This window comes from Hemitrygon akajei, chromosome 1 (genome assembly GCF_048418815.1).
Source record: "Hemitrygon akajei chromosome 1, sHemAka1.3, whole genome shotgun sequence".
NCBI lineage: Eukaryota > Metazoa > Chordata > Chondrichthyes > Myliobatiformes > Dasyatidae > Hemitrygon > Hemitrygon akajei.
This window is the reverse complement of record NC_133124.1, coordinates 161,983,568-162,000,683: the sequence shown is the minus strand read 5'-3', so window position 1 is coordinate 162,000,683 and position 17,116 is coordinate 161,983,568. Positions and strand designations below refer to the sequence as shown.

General features: G+C 47.3%; 1 protein-coding gene across 1 annotated transcript in view; it reads right to left on the bottom strand.

The window, feature by feature from the left end:
* Window positions 1-4,015, bottom strand: part of LOC140731839 (igLON family member 5-like) — a 74,006-nt gene extending 69,991 nt beyond the window's left edge. The window contains exon 1 of the mRNA XM_073053739.1: window positions 3,843-4,015. Within this exon, the coding sequence (XP_072909840.1) occupies window positions 3,843-3,888 (46 nt within the window). The 5' untranslated portion in view covers window positions 3,889-4,015. The remainder of the gene's footprint in view (window positions 1-3,842) is intronic.
* Between the last annotated feature and the right edge of the window lie 13,101 nt (window positions 4,016-17,116).

Here is a 17,116-nt window from a genome sequence, read left to right as displayed (position 1 = left end):
TCTGCCCTTTTACTGTGATGTGTGGTTCCTGGTAGGGCTTTCCGGGTGCGGGCTGGTACATAACTTCGGTCTTTTTGGTGCTGATTGTAAGTCCGAAGTTGTCACAGGCCCGTGAGAGGCAGGCCATTTCTCTCTGGATCTTCTGCTCTGTGCTGGCGTTGAGGGCGCGATCAGCGAATAAGAGGTCTCTGACGACGGTCTCCTTTACCTTTGTAACAGCCTGTAGACGCCGGAGGTTGAATAGCCCACCGCCAGTCCTGTATCTGACGTGTATACCATCCTGACAATCCTGATGTGGTATACACATCAAATACACAGTAAATCTCTCTCATATACATAGTGAATCAGTCAAACACATAGTGAATCTCTTTCACATACAGTGAATCACTCTCAAACACAGTGATTGTCTCACAGACACAGTGAATCACTCACACACACAGTGAATCACTCTCACACACAGTGAATCACTCACACAGTGAATCTCTCTCACACACAGTGAATCACTCTCACACACAGTGAATCACTCACACACACAGTGAATCACACACACACAGTGATTCACTCTCACAAACAGTGAATCTCTCTCACACACAGAATTGTCTCACAGACACAGTGAATCACTCACACACACAGTGAATCTCTCACACACAGTGAATCACACACACACAGTGAATCCCTCTCACACACAGTGAATCACTCACACACACTGTGAATCACTCTCACACACAGTGAATCACTCACACACACAGTGATTCACTCTCACAAACAGTGAATCTCTCTCACACACAGAATTGTCTCACAGACACAGTGAATCACTCACACACACAGTGATTCACTCTCACAAACAGTGAATCTCTCTCACACAGTGATTGTCTCACAGACACAGTGAATCACTCACACACACAGTGAATTACTCTCACACACAGTGAATCTCACACACACAGTGATTGTCTCACAGACACAGTGAATCTCTCTCACACACAGTGAATCACTCTCACACACAGTGAATCTCACACACAGTGATTGTCTCACAGACATAGTGAATCACTCACACACACAGTGAATCCCTCTCACACACAGTGAATCACTCACACACACAGTGAATCACTCTCACACACAGTGAATCACTCACACACACAGTGAATCTCTCACACACAGTGAATCACTCACACACACAGTGAATCTCTCTCACACACAGTGAATCACACACACACAGTGAATCCCTCTCACACACAGTGAATCACTCACACACACAGTGAATCACTCTCACACACAGTGAATCACTCACACACACAGTGAATCACTCTCACACACAGTGAATCACTCACACACACAGTGAATCACTCTCACACACACAGTGAATCACTCTAACACACAGTGAATCACTCACACAGTGAATCTCTCTCACACACAGTGAATCACTCTCACACACAGTGAATCACTCACACACACAGTGAATCACTCTCACACACAGTGAATCCCTCTCACACACACAGTGAATCACTCTAACACACAGTGAATCACTCACACACACAGTGAATCACTCTCACACACACAGTGAATCACTCACACACACAGTGAATCACTCACACACACAGTGAATCACTCTCACAAACAGTGAATCTCTCTCACACACAGAATTGTCTCACAGACACAGTGAATCACTCACACACACAGTGAATCACTCACACACACAGTGATTCACTCTCACAAACAGTGAATCTCTCTCACACACAGAATTGTCTCACAGACACAGTGAATCACTCACACACACAGTGATTCACTCTCACACACACAGTGATTGTCTCACAGACACAGTGAATCTCTTTCACACACAGTGAATCACTCACCCACAGTGAATCACTCACACACACAGTGAATCCCTCTCACACACAGTGAATCACTCACACACACAGTGAATCACTCTCACACACACAGTGAATCTCTCACACACAGTGAATCTCTCACACACACAGTGAATCACTCACACACACAGTGAATCTCTCACACACACAGTGGATCACTCACACACACAGTGAATCACTCACACACACAGTGAATCTCTCACACACACAGTGGATCACTCACACACACAGTGAATCTCTCACACACAGTGAATCACTCACACACACAGTGAATCACTCACACACACACAGTGAATCACTCACACACAGTGAATCACTCACACACACAGTGAATCTCTCACACACACACAGTGAATCACTCACACACAGTGTATCACTCACACACACAGTGAATCACTCACACACACACAGTGAATCACTCTCACACACACAGTGAATCACTCACACACACAGTGAATCTCTCACACACACAGTGGATCACTCACACACACAGTGAATCACTCACACACACAGTGAATCTCTCACACACACAGTGGATCACTCACACACACAGTGAATCTCTCACACACAGTGAATCACTCACACACACAGTGAATCACTCACACACACACAGTGAATCACTCACACACAGTGAATCACTCACACACACAGTGAATCTCTCACACACACACAGTGTATCACTCACACACACAGTGAATCTCTCACACACACAGTGAATCTCTCACACTCACAGTGAATCACTCACACACAGTGAACCTCTCTCACACACAGTGAATCACTCACACACAGTGAATCACTCACACACAGTGAACCTCTCACACACACAGTGAATCACTCACACACAGTGAATCTCTCACACACACAGAGAATATCTCACACAGAAAGTGAATCTCTCTCATATACATAATGAACCTGTCAAAGACACAGTGAATACCTCACACCAACAGTGAATCTCTCACACACGCATAGTGAATCTCTCTCTCATACACAGTGAATCACGACACACACAGTGAATATCTCTCATACATACAGTGAATCTGTCATAAACAGTGAATCTCACTCCTGCACACAGAGAATCTTTCTCTCACAGAGTGAATCTCTGACACACACAGTGATCCTCTCTCACACACAGTGAATCCCTCTCTCACACACAATGAATCTCTCTCTCACACAGTGAATCTCTTTCCTACACACAATGAATCTCTCTCACACAGTGAATCTCTTTCCTACACACAATGAATCTCTCTCTCACACAGTGAATCTCTCTCACAATGAATCTCACACACACAGTGAATCGCTCATGTACACAGAGAAGCACTCACACACTGTGAATCTCTCACCAACAGTGAATCTCTTTCACACACAGTGAATCACTCACACACACGTGAATCTCTCTCACACACAGTGAATCCCTCTCTCACACAGTGAATCCCTCACACACACGTGAATCTCTCTCACACACAGTGAATCCCTCTCTCACACAGTGAATCCCTCTTTCACACACAGTGATTCTCTCTCCCTCTCTCTGTCTCCCTCATACACACCGACGCCCGTGCGCGCGTCCGCGTTCCGAAGGTATATTCCGTTTCGTAACCAGAAGTATGCCCCGCTTGTAAATTAATGACAGCAGCCTGGCGATGGGCAGACCTCACCCATTGACAGGGCAGATGGGGTGAAGGGGGCGGGGAGGGGTAGAGGCCGGGACCCCGGACCGGCTCCATGGCTGCGACCGTCCGCAATGCACCCGATGAATTGAAGCATGTGCAGATTCGGAAACAACTGCTCTCTCACCGCCACCTCCCCCCACCCCCCAAAGCCCTCTCAGCAAAGCAACCTCCGGGAGATTTTGCAAAACACACACTTTAAAAAATCCCCAGGCATGCACGTTAATCCGGCTGGCGGGTCGCCTTACGTTTGTGTAATGCCATCAGTATTCTACAGCAGGCAGGTCAAAACACGAACAGCGCTAATAGATACCTTGCAGAATTAATGTTGCAGCTATCCCGCGGCAGAAGCGATGCATTTTTGGGGGAGGGAGACAGATGGAGATGAGGGATGGGGGTGCTGTCTACTCCCTGGGGTGTGCCTGCTTCCCGGTCGAGAACTGCCCCTTGCCCCAGAGCTGGCTCGATCCGCTCATTTCCCCAGTAGCCGGGACGGGGGAGGGGGCAGGGGGGATGGGGGTCGTGGGGGAGGGGAGAGAGGCGGGGCTCCCTCTGATCGACGTCGACGGGACCAATCAGGAGGACCAGGAGACTGCAAGAGGGGGACGAGCGGATCTCGGATTCCCGCCCCCAATCCCCTCCCCCCACGGGGTATATTAGCAGAGAGAAGAGGGTAGAAGGGGCGTCTAGGAACAGGCCCTTCGATCTGCCGTATTTTGCTGGCCTCTGCGTTGTTCGTGCCCTCTCTGTGTTTGGCTACCTAAGAGCTGGTCCACACGTCGAGAGTGATACAGCACCAAATCAGGCCCTTCGGCCCAACCGCTCCGTGCTGACCAAGCTCACCCATTTGCCCACGTTTTACCACTATCTCTCTACATGTTTCCTATCGATATACCTGTCCCAGTATCTTTTTTAATGTCAATAGTATACCCGCCTCGTCCATTACCTCGGGCAGCTTGTTCCACAGACTCACACCCTCTGCATGAAACAATTACCCCTCAGGTCCCTAAAACCTGTCCCCTCTCACCTTAACCCTCTGCCTCTATTTTTCAGACTCCCCGCCGCTGGGGACAGGACTGACCCCGCCCCTCTTTCCGATCAGAATCTGGTTTACTATCACTGGCATGTGCAGCCCCACATTGCAAGACATAAAACAAACTTCTCGGGATTTTTATTAACCACCTGGATGTGGGGATAGAAGGGTGGGTTGGCAAGTTTGCAGACGACACAAAGGTTGGTGGTGTTGTGGATAGTGTTGAGGATTGTCGAAGATTGCAGAGAGACATTGATAGGATGCAGAAGTGGGCTGAGAAGTGGCAAATGGAGTTTAACCAGGAGAAGTGTGAGGTGGTACACTTTGGAAGGACAAACTCCAAGGCAGACTACAAAGTAAATGGCAGGATACTTGGTAGTGTGGAGGAGCAGAGGGGTCTGGGGGTACATGTCCACAGATCCCTGAAAGTTGCCTCACAGGTAGATAGGGTAGTTAAGAAAGCTTATGGGGTGTTAGCTTTCATAAGTCGAGGGATAGAGTTTAAGAGATGCGATGTAATGATGCAGCTCTATAAAACTCTGGTTAGGCCACACTTGGAGTACTGTGTCCAGTTCTGGTCGCCTCACTATAGGAAGGATGTGGAAGCATTGGAAAGGGTACAGAGGAGATTTACCAGGATACTGCCTGGTTTAGAGAGTATGGATTATGATCAGAGATTAAGGGAGCTAGGGCTTTACTCTTTGGAGAGAAGGAGGATGAGAGGAGACATGACAGAGGTGTACAAGATATTAAGAGGAATAGATAGAGTGGACAGCCAGTGCCTCTTCCCCAGGGCACCACTGCTCAGTACAAGGGGACATGGCTTTAAGGTAAGGGGAGGGAAGTTCAAGGGGGATATTAGAGGAAGGTTTTTCACTCAGAGAGTGGTTGGTGTGTGGAATGCACTGCCTGAGTCAGTGGTGGAGGCAGATACACTAGTGAAGTTTAAGAGACTACTAGACAGGTATATGGAGAATTTAAGGTGGGGGTTTATATGGGAGGCAGCGTTTGAGGGTCGGCACAAATTGTGGGCCAAAGGGCCTGTACTATTCCATGTTCTAATACATTAGAGGCTTTGAAGAGACACTTAGATGGGCACATGGATGTAAGGAAGATGGAGGGATTAGTATCTGGGTGTTTATGATTTATTTTTAGTGGGTTCTGCACAACATTGTGTCTGTTCCTGTGCTGTACTGGTCTACGTTCTATTTCTATGAATAAATATTGTTCATCAAGATCAAGCTTCTTATGATCTGACAGGACGTATACACAACCTCATGAAACAATATTCCTCTGGACCATGGTGCAGCCACAAAGCAGACAGTGGCAAGCAGAAGTCTGGGAACCCCCGGTCAAAACTTCTGTTTCTGTGAATAGTTAAGTGAGTAGAAGATGAACTGATCTCCAAAAGTCAGAAAGTTAAAGATGAAATACTCTTTTCAACATTTTAAGCAAGTTTATTGTATTATTTTTGTTTTGTACAATTTTAGAGTGAGCACCATGCAAAAGTTTGGGCACCCCAAGAGATTTGAGCTCTCAGATAACCTTTACAGAGGTCTCAGACCTTAATTAGCTTGTTAGGGCTATGGCTTGTTCACACTCATCATTAGGAAAGGCCAGATGACGCAAATTTCAAAGCTTTATAAATACCCTGACTCCTCAAACCTTGTCCCAACAATCAGCAGCCATGGGCTCCTCTAAGCAGCTGCCTAGCACTCTGAAAATGAAAGTAAATGTTGCCCACAGAGCAGGAGAAGGCTATAAGAGGATAGCAAAGTGTTTTCAGTTGCTGTTTCCTCAGTTCGTAATGTAATTAAGAAATGGCAGTTTACAGGAATGGTGGAGGTCAAGTTGGAGACCAAGAAAACTTTCCGAGAGAACTGCTCATGGACTGCTAGAAAGGCAAATCGAAACCCCCGTTTGACTGCAACAGACCTTCAGGAAGATTTAGCAGACTCTGGAGTGGTGGTGCCTGTTCTACTATGCAGTGACACCTGTACAAATATGACCTTCATGGAAGAGTCATCAGAAGAAAACCTTTCCTGCATCCTCACCACAAAATTCAGTGTCAGAAGTTTGCAAGGGAACATCTAAACAAACCTCACAAACACCCTGGAGGAACTCAGCAGGTCGGGCAGCATCTGTGGAAATGAACTGTCAATGTTTCAGGCCGAGACGTTGACCGCTCGTTTCCACGGATGCTGCCCGACCTGCTGAGTTCCTCCAGCGTGTTGTACGTGTTGCTCTCGGATCATTGTCTGTTAGGACTGACAAAGGGTCTCGGCCCGAGACGTTTACCGCTCGTTTTCACGGATGCTGCCCGACCTGCTGAGTTCCTCCAGCGTGTTGTGCGTGTTGCTCTGACCCCAGCGTCTGCAGAGTATTTTGTGTTCTAAACAATCCTGATGCATTTTGGAAACAAGTGCTGTGGACTGATGAAGTTAAAATAGAACTTTTTGGCTGCAAAGAGCATAGGTATGTTTGGGGGAAAAAGGGTGCAGAATTTCATGAAAAGAACACCTGCCCAACTGTTAAGCACGGGGTTGGATTGATCATGCTTTGGGCTTGTGTTGCAGCCAGTGGCACGGGGAACATTTCACTGGTAGAGGGAAGAATGAATTCAATTAAATACCAGCAAATTCTGGAAGCAAACATCACACCGTCTGTTAAAAAGCTGAAGATGAAAAGAGGATGGCTTCTACAACAGGATAATGATCCTAAACACACCTCAAAATCCACAATGGACTACCTCAAGAGGCACAAGCTGAAGGTTTTGCCATGGCCCTCACAGTCCCCCGACCTAAACATCATCAAAAATCTGTGGATAGACCTTAAAAGAGCAGTGCATGCAAGACGGCCCAAGAATCTCACAGAACTAGAAGCCTTTTACAAGGAAGAATTGTCGAAAGTTTGTCAAACAGGACCTGCCCTTTCTGAATCCATGCTGAGTCTGTCTAATGGAACCATTCCTTTCTAAATGTTTCGTTATTTCTTCCTTAATGACAGCTTCAAGCATTTTTCCGACTACAGATGCTAAGCTAACTGGCCTATAGTTGCCTTTTGCAACTATATAGGTCTTTTGCCTACATCCTTTTTTAAAAAGTGATGGGACATTTGCTGTCTTCCAATCGCTGGGACCTGCCCAGAGTCCAGAGAGTTTTGATAAATGATTACCAACGTGTCTACTATAACCTTCGCCAATTCCTTCAGCACCCTGGGGTGCATCCCATCAGGACCAGGGGGCTTATCTACCTTCAGGCCCTCTAGTTTGCTCATCACTATCTCTTTAGTGACAGTGATTTTATCGAGGTCCTCACCATAACATCATTCTTTGGCATACTATACGTGTCCTTCACCGTGAAGACCGATACAAAATCGTTGTTCAATGCCTCAGCCATTTCCTTGTCACCCAATATCAATTTCCCCTTATCGTCTTCCAAGGGATCTACGTTGACTTTAGCCACCCTCTTCCGCTTTATATATTTATAAAAACTTTTGTTATCTTTTTTTTATATTTTGTGCTAATTTACTTTCACACTCTACCTTCCCTTTCCTTATTTCTTGTTCTTTGTTGCTTTTTAAAGTTTTCCCAATCCTCCAGTCTCCCACTATTCTTTGTGACTTTGTCCACATGGGCTTTTAATTTGATACTATCTTTTATTTCCTTAGTTATCCAAGGCTGGCTCTCCCCACACTTACTGTCCTTACTTTTGACTGGAATATAATTTTGTTGAGCACTGTGAAAAATCTCTTTGAAAGTATTCCACTGTTCCTCAACTGTCCTACCAAATAGCCTGTGCTCCCAATCCACATTAGCCAACTCCTCCCTCATCCCGTTGTAGTCTCCCTTGTTCAAGCATAATACACTGGCTTTAGATCTAACTATTTCATCCTCCATCTGAATGCGAATTCAATCATAGTATGATCACTCTTTCCAAGAGGATCCCTGATGCAAGATCGTTAATCTTACCTGTCTCATTGCACAGGACTAGATCTAAGATGGCATTTTCCCTTGTAGGTTCACTAACATGCTGCTCAAGAAAGCCATCGCGGATGCATCCTATGAAGTCCTCCCCAAGACTTCCTTGACCAACCTGATTCACCCAATCTATGTGCAAGTTAAAGTCCCCCATGACAACTGCCGTTCCATGCTTACGATGGTTAATCACCTCTGCCACTGCAATATTTTTATTAGGTGGCCTACGGACAACTCCCACCAGTGATTTTTTTCCCTTTACTATTCTTCATCTCTACCCATATGGACACAACATTCTGCTCCGTAGATCTTATATCGTCTCTCACAATCGCCCTGATCTCATCCCTAATCAAGAGTGCCACCCCATCTCCTCTGCCTTCCTGCTTATCTTCCGTATAACCAGATACCCTTGGATATTTAATCCCCAGTCATCTCCACCTTGCAACCAGGTTTCTGTAATGGCCACTAAATCATATGCATTGGTACTGATTTGTGCTGCAAGTTCACTAAATTTGTTTCTAATACTGCCGGTATTTAGATAAAATGGCCTTATACTCATTGTCCTTCTAGAATCTAGTAACCTATGCGATTTTTGCTTTTTACTTTTATGCACTCTACTCTACACTAACTCTAGCCTTGGTCTCTGCATCACTTCCCTCTTCTTTTCTGTGTGGGTTCCCATCCCCCTGCCATATTAGTTTAAAGCCTCCCCAACAGCACTAGCAAACAATCTCCCTGGGACATTGATCCCGGCCCTGCCCACATGTAGACCATCCGGACGGTACTGGTCCCACCTACCCCAGAAGTGGATCCAATGCCCCAAGAATCTGAAACCCTCCCTCCTGCACCACCGCTCAAGCCACATATTCATTCTAGCTATCCTGCTATTCCAACTCGAGCTCGCACGTAGCACCGGTAATCATCCTGAGATTATTACCTTTGAGGTCCTACTCTTTAATTTATCTCCCAGCTCCCTAAATTCAGCTTGTAGGACCTCATCCCGCTTTCTTCCTGTATCGTTAGTACCTACATGACCCATGACAGTCGGCTGCTCACCCTCCCCTTTCAGAATGTCCTGCAGCCTCTCCGAGACATCTCTGACCCTTGCACCCGGGAGGCAACACTCCATACGGGAGCCCCGTTTGCGGCTCCTCTCTATTCCCCTTACCTGGAATCCCCTCCCACAGCTCTGCCACTCTTTTTCTTGCCCTCCTGCGCAGCAGAGCCGCCCACGGTGCCTTGATCCTGGCTACTGCTGCCTTCACCTGATCAGCCATCTCCCCCCACAGACTCCAAAGCAGTACATCAGGAGACTCCTGTACTACCTTCCTACTACTACTCTTCCTGTTGGTCACCCATTCCCTATCTTTCCTTAGATCCTTAAACTGTAGTGTGACCAGCTCACTAAATGTGCTTTCCACAACATTCGCAGCGTCTCGGATGCTCCAAAGTGAGGCCACGAGCAGATACAGTGCCACCATGTGTCTATCAGGAGCTGCAGCTGGACACACTTCCTGCACACGTAGTCTTCAGGGACACTGTCAGCCTCCCTGAGTTCCCACATCACAGGAGGAGCACGGCACGGGTCTGAGCTCACCTGTCGGACAGAGCAACGGATGTTAGCAGAAGAGGACCACAGGAGAAAGGGAAGAGTCCGCTGGGGAAGTCGAAGGCCGTTATCTGTGAATCTCTGTGAATTCCAATCCGTTCTGAAATCCATGGGATCTTGAAAAATGGTCACAAGAGTTTCCACACTTCCTACCACACCCTGGGACGTGCACAAGTCAAAGCCCAATGGCTAAAGCCTGCAGACTGAAAGCCCTGAGGCCCAAAGGCCTGTCCTGAAGACGGGAGGCCCTAAGGCCCAAAGGCCTGTCCTCGAGCCGGGAGGCCCTAAGACCCAAAGGCCTGTCCTCGAGCCGGGAGGCCCTAAGGCCCAAAGGCCTGTCCTGGAGACCGGAGGCCCTGAGGCCCAATGACCTGCCCTCGAGCCGGGAGGCCCTGAGGCCCAAAGACCTGTCCTGGAGACCGGAGGCCCTGAGGCCCAAAGACCTGTCCTGGAGATGGGAGGCCCTAGGCCCAAAGGCCTGTCCTGGAGATGGGAGGCCTTAGGCCCAAAGGCCTGTCCTGGAGACCGGAGGCCCTGAGGCCCAAAGACCTGCCCTCGAGCCGGGAGGCCCTAGGCCCAAAGGCCTGTCCTGGAGACCGGAGGCCCTGAGGCCCAAAGACCTGTCCTTGAGATGGGAGGCCTGAGGCCAAAGACCGGAGGCCTGGAGTTGGAGGAATGTCCGTGTGTGTATGCTAGTGCTGTTGGGGAGGCTTTAAACTAATATGGCAGGGGGATGGGAACCCATATAGAAAAGAAGAGGGAAGTGATGCAGAGACCAAGGCTAGGGTTAGTGAAGAAAAAAGCAAGAGAAGCGATTAAACTAAGTTGACAGGGAGGTAGGAACCAGAGCAATAGGACTGAGGGTGGGGTAGATGCTGTGTGTAGTGAGACTGCGAGGAAGAACAGGTAGACGATAGGGCAAAATTGCACTCAGTGGGATGAAGGGTATCATTGAAAGCCGTGTTGAATACAAAACTGAATGCATGCAGTATATGGAATGAGACAGATGATCTTGCAGTGCAGGTAGAGATCGTCAGGTATGACTTCGTCAGCATCACTTGAAGAAGATCATAGTTGGGAACTCAACATCCAGTTATTCGCGTTGTATTGGAAGGACGGGCAAGTAGGCAGAGGGGGGTGAGGTGGCTCTGGTATGAAATCAAATCCTTAGACAGAGGTGACGTGGGATTGGAAGATGTAGAAACCTTGTGGGTAGAGTTAAGAAACTGCAAGGGTAAAAAGACCTTGATAGGAATTATATACAGACCCCCAAACAGTACGCAGGATAAAAGATATAAATTACAATGGGAGATAGAAAGGCAGGTGAAAAGGGCGCTGTTATGCTAATTATGGGAAATCTCAGTATGCAGTTAGACTGGGAAAGAGGTGCTGGAGAGGTAGTAACAGGGGACAAAGAAATGGCGGTGAAACCTACTAAGTATTCTGCATCAGTCTTCTCTGTGGAAGGCACTAGCAGAAATTTGGGAATGTCAGGGGGCAGGGGTGAGTGTAGTTGCTATTACTAAGTAAAAGGTACTTGGGAAACTGTAAGGTCTGAAGATAGATAAGTTCCCTGGACCAGAAAGACTTCACCCCAGGCTTCTGAAAGAGGTGGCTGAAGAGATTAGACCACAGGAACAGAAATATGCCATTCAATCATGGCTGATCCTTTTAAACCCCTCCTCGTCCCATTCCCCAGCCTTCTCTCCGTAACCTTTGATGCCGTGACCAATCAAGAACCTATCAAGCTCTGCCTTAAATACACCCAACGACCCGGCCTCCACAGCTGCTTGTGGTATTAACTTCTACAAACTCACCACCCTCCGGCTACAGAAATTTCTCTGTTTTAAATGAACACTCCTCTATACTGAGGCTGTGCTCTCTTGTCCTGGACTTCCCCACCATGGGAAACATCCTTTCCACATCTACTCTGTCTAGGCCTTTCAACATTCAAAAGGTTTCAGTGAGATCCCCCCTCATACTTCTAAATTCCAGCAAGTACAGACCCAGAGCCATCAAACATTCCTCGTATGATAACCCTTTCAATCCCAGAATCGTCCTTGTGAACCTCCTTGGAACATCTCCAGTGCCAGCACATTTTTTCTGAGATGAGGAGACCAAAACTGTTCACAATACTCAAGGTGAGGCCTCACCAGTGCCTTATAAAGCCTCAGCATCACATCCCTGCTCCTGTATTCTAGACCTCTTGAAATGAATGCTAACATTGCATTTGCCTTCCTCACCACCGACTAAATCTGCAAGGTAACCTTTAGGGTGTCCTGCACAAGGACTCTCAAGTCCCTTGGCATCTCAGATTTTTGGATTTTCTCCTGTTTAGAAAATAGTCTGCACATTTATTTCTGCTTTCTACTTCCAAAGTGCATGACCATGCATTTTCCAACATTGTATTTCATTTGCCACTTTCTTGACCATTCTCCTAATCTGTCTAAGTCCTTCTGCACCCTGCCTGTTTCCTCAACACTACCTGCCCCTCCACCGATCTTTGTATCATCTGCAAACCTGGCAGCAAAGCATCTACTCCATCATCTAAATTATTTACATAAGCATAAAAAGAAGGGGTCCCAACACTTGCAGAACACCAGCAGTCACTGGCAGCCAACCAGAAGAGAATCCTTTTATTCCCACTCGCTGCCTCCTACCCATCAGCCAATACTCTAACCATGCCAGTAACTTTCCTGTAATACCATGGGTTCCTAACTTGGTAACTGACTTTGCAAGCAAATATCAACAATAACCCACTGCCATCAGACCGGTAAGTGTTGGCGTGTGGCCAAGTGGTTAAGGTGTTGGTCTAGTGATCTGAAGGTCGCTAGTTCAAGCCTCAGCTAAGGCAGTGTGTTGTGTGTCCCTACACCTCCTCTCTTACCACCATTCAGGGCCCCAAACAGTCCCTCCAGGTGAGGCAACACTTCACTTGTGAGTCTGTTGGGGTCATCTATTGCATCTGGTGCTCCCGGTGCGGCCTCCTCTACATTGGCGAGACCCAACGCAGATTGGGGGACCGCTTCGTCGAGCACCTCCGCTCCATCCACCACAGCAGACAGGATCTCCCGGTTGCCACTCACTTCAACTCTCCTTCACATTCCCATTTGGATATGTCCATACACGGCCTCCTCTACTGCCATGATGAGGTTGGAGGAGCAACACCTCATATACCGTTGGGTAGTCTCCAGCTCCTTGGCATAAACATTGAATTCTCCATCTTCCGGTAATTCCCTCCCCCTCCCTTCCCCCATCCCACTTTCCCTCTGCCTCCTCTTCCAGCTGCCTATCACCTCTCTCATGACTCTGCCTTCTACTACCCATAGTGCTTTCCCCTTACATTCCTTCTTCACCATTCCTGCCTATCACCTCCCTGCTTCTCCTCCTCCACCCCTTGATCTTTCCTCAGATTGGTTTCCACCCTCCCCCCACCTTCTTTATAGGGCCCCTGCCCCCTCCCTCTTCAGTCCTGACGAAGGGTCTCAGCCCGAAACGTTGACTACTCATTTCAACGGATGCTGCCCGACCTGCTGAATTCATCCAGCTTGTTTGTACGTGTTGCCTATCTATTCTAACCTGGTAAGCAGCCACATGTGTAGCATCTTGTCAAAGGCCTTCCGAAAGTCCAAATATACAACATCCACTGCATCCCATTCATCTATCCTACCTGTAATCTCCTCAAAGAATACCAGCTGGTTCATCAGGCAGGATTTTCCCTGAAGGAAACCATGCTGACTTTGTCCTGTCTTGTCCTGTGTCACCAAGTACTCCATCACCTCATCATTAGCAATCGACTCCAATATCTTCCCGACCACTGAGGTCAGGCTAACTGGTCTATAATTTCCTTTTTGTTACTTCCCTCCTTTCTTAAACAGTGGGGTAACATTTGCAATTTTCCAATCCTCAGGCACCAGGCCAGAGTCCAATGATTTTTGAAAGATCATTTCTAATGCCACCAAAATCTCTAATGCTACTTCTTTCAGAACCCTAGGGTGCAGTTCCTCTGGTCTGGGTGATTTATGTACCTTTAGATCTTTCAGCCTTTTGAGCACCTTCTCCCTTGTAATAGTAACTGCACCCACTTCTCTTCCTTCACACACTACAACACCTGGCACACTGCTGGTGTCTTCCACAGTGAAGACTGATGCAAAATACTCAGTTAGTCCATCTGCCATCTCCTTGTCCCCCGTTATTAATTCTCCTGCCTCGTTTTCTAGTGGTCCACTCTCATCTCTCTTTGTTTTTTTACATACTTGAAAAAGCTTTTCTTATCTACCTTGATATTGTTTGCTAACTTGCTTTCATATTTCATCCTTTCCCTCCCGATGATCCTTTTAGTTGCTCTCTGTAGGTTTTTAAAAGCTTCCCAGTCCTCTATCTTCCCACTAATTTTTGCTTTGTTGTACGCCCTTTCTTTTGCCTTTACATTAGCTTTGACTTCCCTTGTCAGCCACAGTTGTACTATTGTGCCATGTATTCATTTCTGGAATGCATTTCTGCACCTTCCTCATTTTTCCTGGGAACTCACGCCATCGCTGTTCTGCTGTCATCCCTGCCAGCATCTCCTTCCAATTTACTTTGGCCAACTCCTCTCTCAGACCACTGTAATTTCCTTTACTCACTGAAATACTGCTATGTCAGACTTTACTTTCTCCCTATCAGATTTCAAGTTGAACACAATCATATTGTGATCACTGCCTCCTAAGGGTTCTTTTACCTTAAGCTCCCTAATCACCTTCAGTTTATTTATAACACCCATTCCAGTATAGCTGATCCCCTGGTAGGCTGAACGACAAACTGCTCTAAAAAGCCGTCTCGTAGGCATTCAACAAACTGTCTCTTGGGATCCTGATTTTCCCAGTCGACCTGCATGTTGAAATCTCGCATGAGAATTGCCCTTTTGACAGGCCTTTTCTATTTCCCTTTGTAATCTGTGGTCCACATCCCTGCTACTGTTGGGAGGCCTGTATATAACTGACATCAGGGTCCTTTTACCCTTGTAGTTTCTTAACTCAGCCCACAAGGATTCAACATCTTCTGATCCTATGTCACATCTTTCCACAGATTTGATGCCATTCTTTACTAGCAGAGCCGCACCACCTCCTCCGCCTATCACCCTATCCCTTCGATACAACGAGTAACCTTGGACATTCAGCTCCCAATTACAATCATCCTTCAGTCACAATTCAGTGATGGCCACAACATCATACCCAACAATCTGTAATAGTGCAACGAGATCATCCACCTTATTTCTTGCACTCCGTGCATTGAGAATAACACATTGAGTGCTGTATTTGCTGCCCTTTTGGATTCTGCATCCCTGAAGTTTTTCCTGAACTCTGTTCTAAATGGCCTACCCCCAACATCAGGAACATGTTTCCTGCCTCCAGTGTGTTCAATCCCTTAATAATCTTATATGTTTCAATCAGATCCCCTCTCATCCTTCTAAATTCCAGTGTATACAAGCCCAGTCGCTCCAATCTTTCAACATATGACAGTCCCACCATTCCGGGAATTAACCTTGTGAATCTATGCTGCACTCCCTCAATAGCAAGAATGTCCTTCCTCAAATTTGGAGACCAAACCTGCACACAATACTCCAGGTGTGGTCTCACCAGGGCCCTGTACAACTGCAGAAGGACCTCTTTGCTCCTATACTCAATTCCTCTTGTTATGAAGGCCAACATGCCATTAGCTTTCTTCACTGCCTGCTGTACCTGCATGCTTACTTTCAGTGACTGATGAACAAGGACACCTAGATCTCGTTGTACTTCCCCTTTTCCTAACTTGACACCATCCAGATAGTAATCTGCCTTCCTGTTCTTGCCACCAAAGTGGATAACCTCATATTTATCCACATTAAACTGCATCTGCCAATCATCTGCCCACTCACTCAACCTGTTCAAGTCACCCCGCATTCTCCTAACATCCTCCTCATATTTCACACTGCCACCCAGCTTTGTGTCATCTGCAAATTTGCTAATGTTACTTTTAATCCCTTCATCTAAATCATTAATGTATATTGTAAATAGCTGCAGTCCCAGCACCGAGCCTTGCGGTACCCCACTAGTCACTGCCTGCCATTCTGAAAGGGACCCGTTAATCCCTACTCTTCGTTTCCTGTCTGCCAACCAATTTTCTATCCATGTCAGTACCCTACCCCCAATACCATGTGCTCTAATTTTGCCCACTAATCTCCTATGTGGGGCCTTATCAAAGGCTTTCTGAAAGAAGATTTGGTCTTGGTTGCCCATTGTACGGTGCAGACGGGATGGCGGATATGACAGTGGAATGCTCCTCCTGTAGGATGTGGGAATTCATGGAACCTGATGGTCTCCCTGATGACTACACCCACGGGAAGTGCAGGCAATTCCAGTTCATAGAGGAGCCGGAGCCGGAGCTGGATGAGCTGAGGATCATCCAGGAGGCAGAGCGTTTGATAGATGCAACTTTTGAGTAGGTGGTTACACCCAGAGTGCAGAATTCGGGGAGTAGATGAGAGAGGTAAAGGGAGAAGGAGGTCCCCCTGTGGCCATTCCCCTCAGCAACAGGTATACCCCTCTGGGTACTGCTGAGGGGGGTGACCTATCTGGGCAAGGCAGCAGCAGCCAGACCAGTAGCACAGTGGTCAGCTCTGAGCCTCAGGAGGGTAGAGTGATGTCAGGCGGAGCAAAGGTCAGAGGGGACTCGATCGTCAGGGGGACAGATAAGAGATTCTGCAGCGGCAAAAGAGACATCAGGATAACGTGTTGCCTCCCGGGTGCTAGGGTCCAGTATGTCTCTGAGCGGTCACAGAACATTCTTGAAGGGGAGGGTGAGCACCTAGAGGTTGTGGTACATGTTTTTACCAATGACATGGGCAGGAGAAGGGTAGAGGTTCTGCACAGTAGGTTTAGGGAGTTAGTAAGGAGGCGGAAGAGCAGGACCTCCAAGAGGGTAATCTCCGGATTACTCCCAATGCCACAA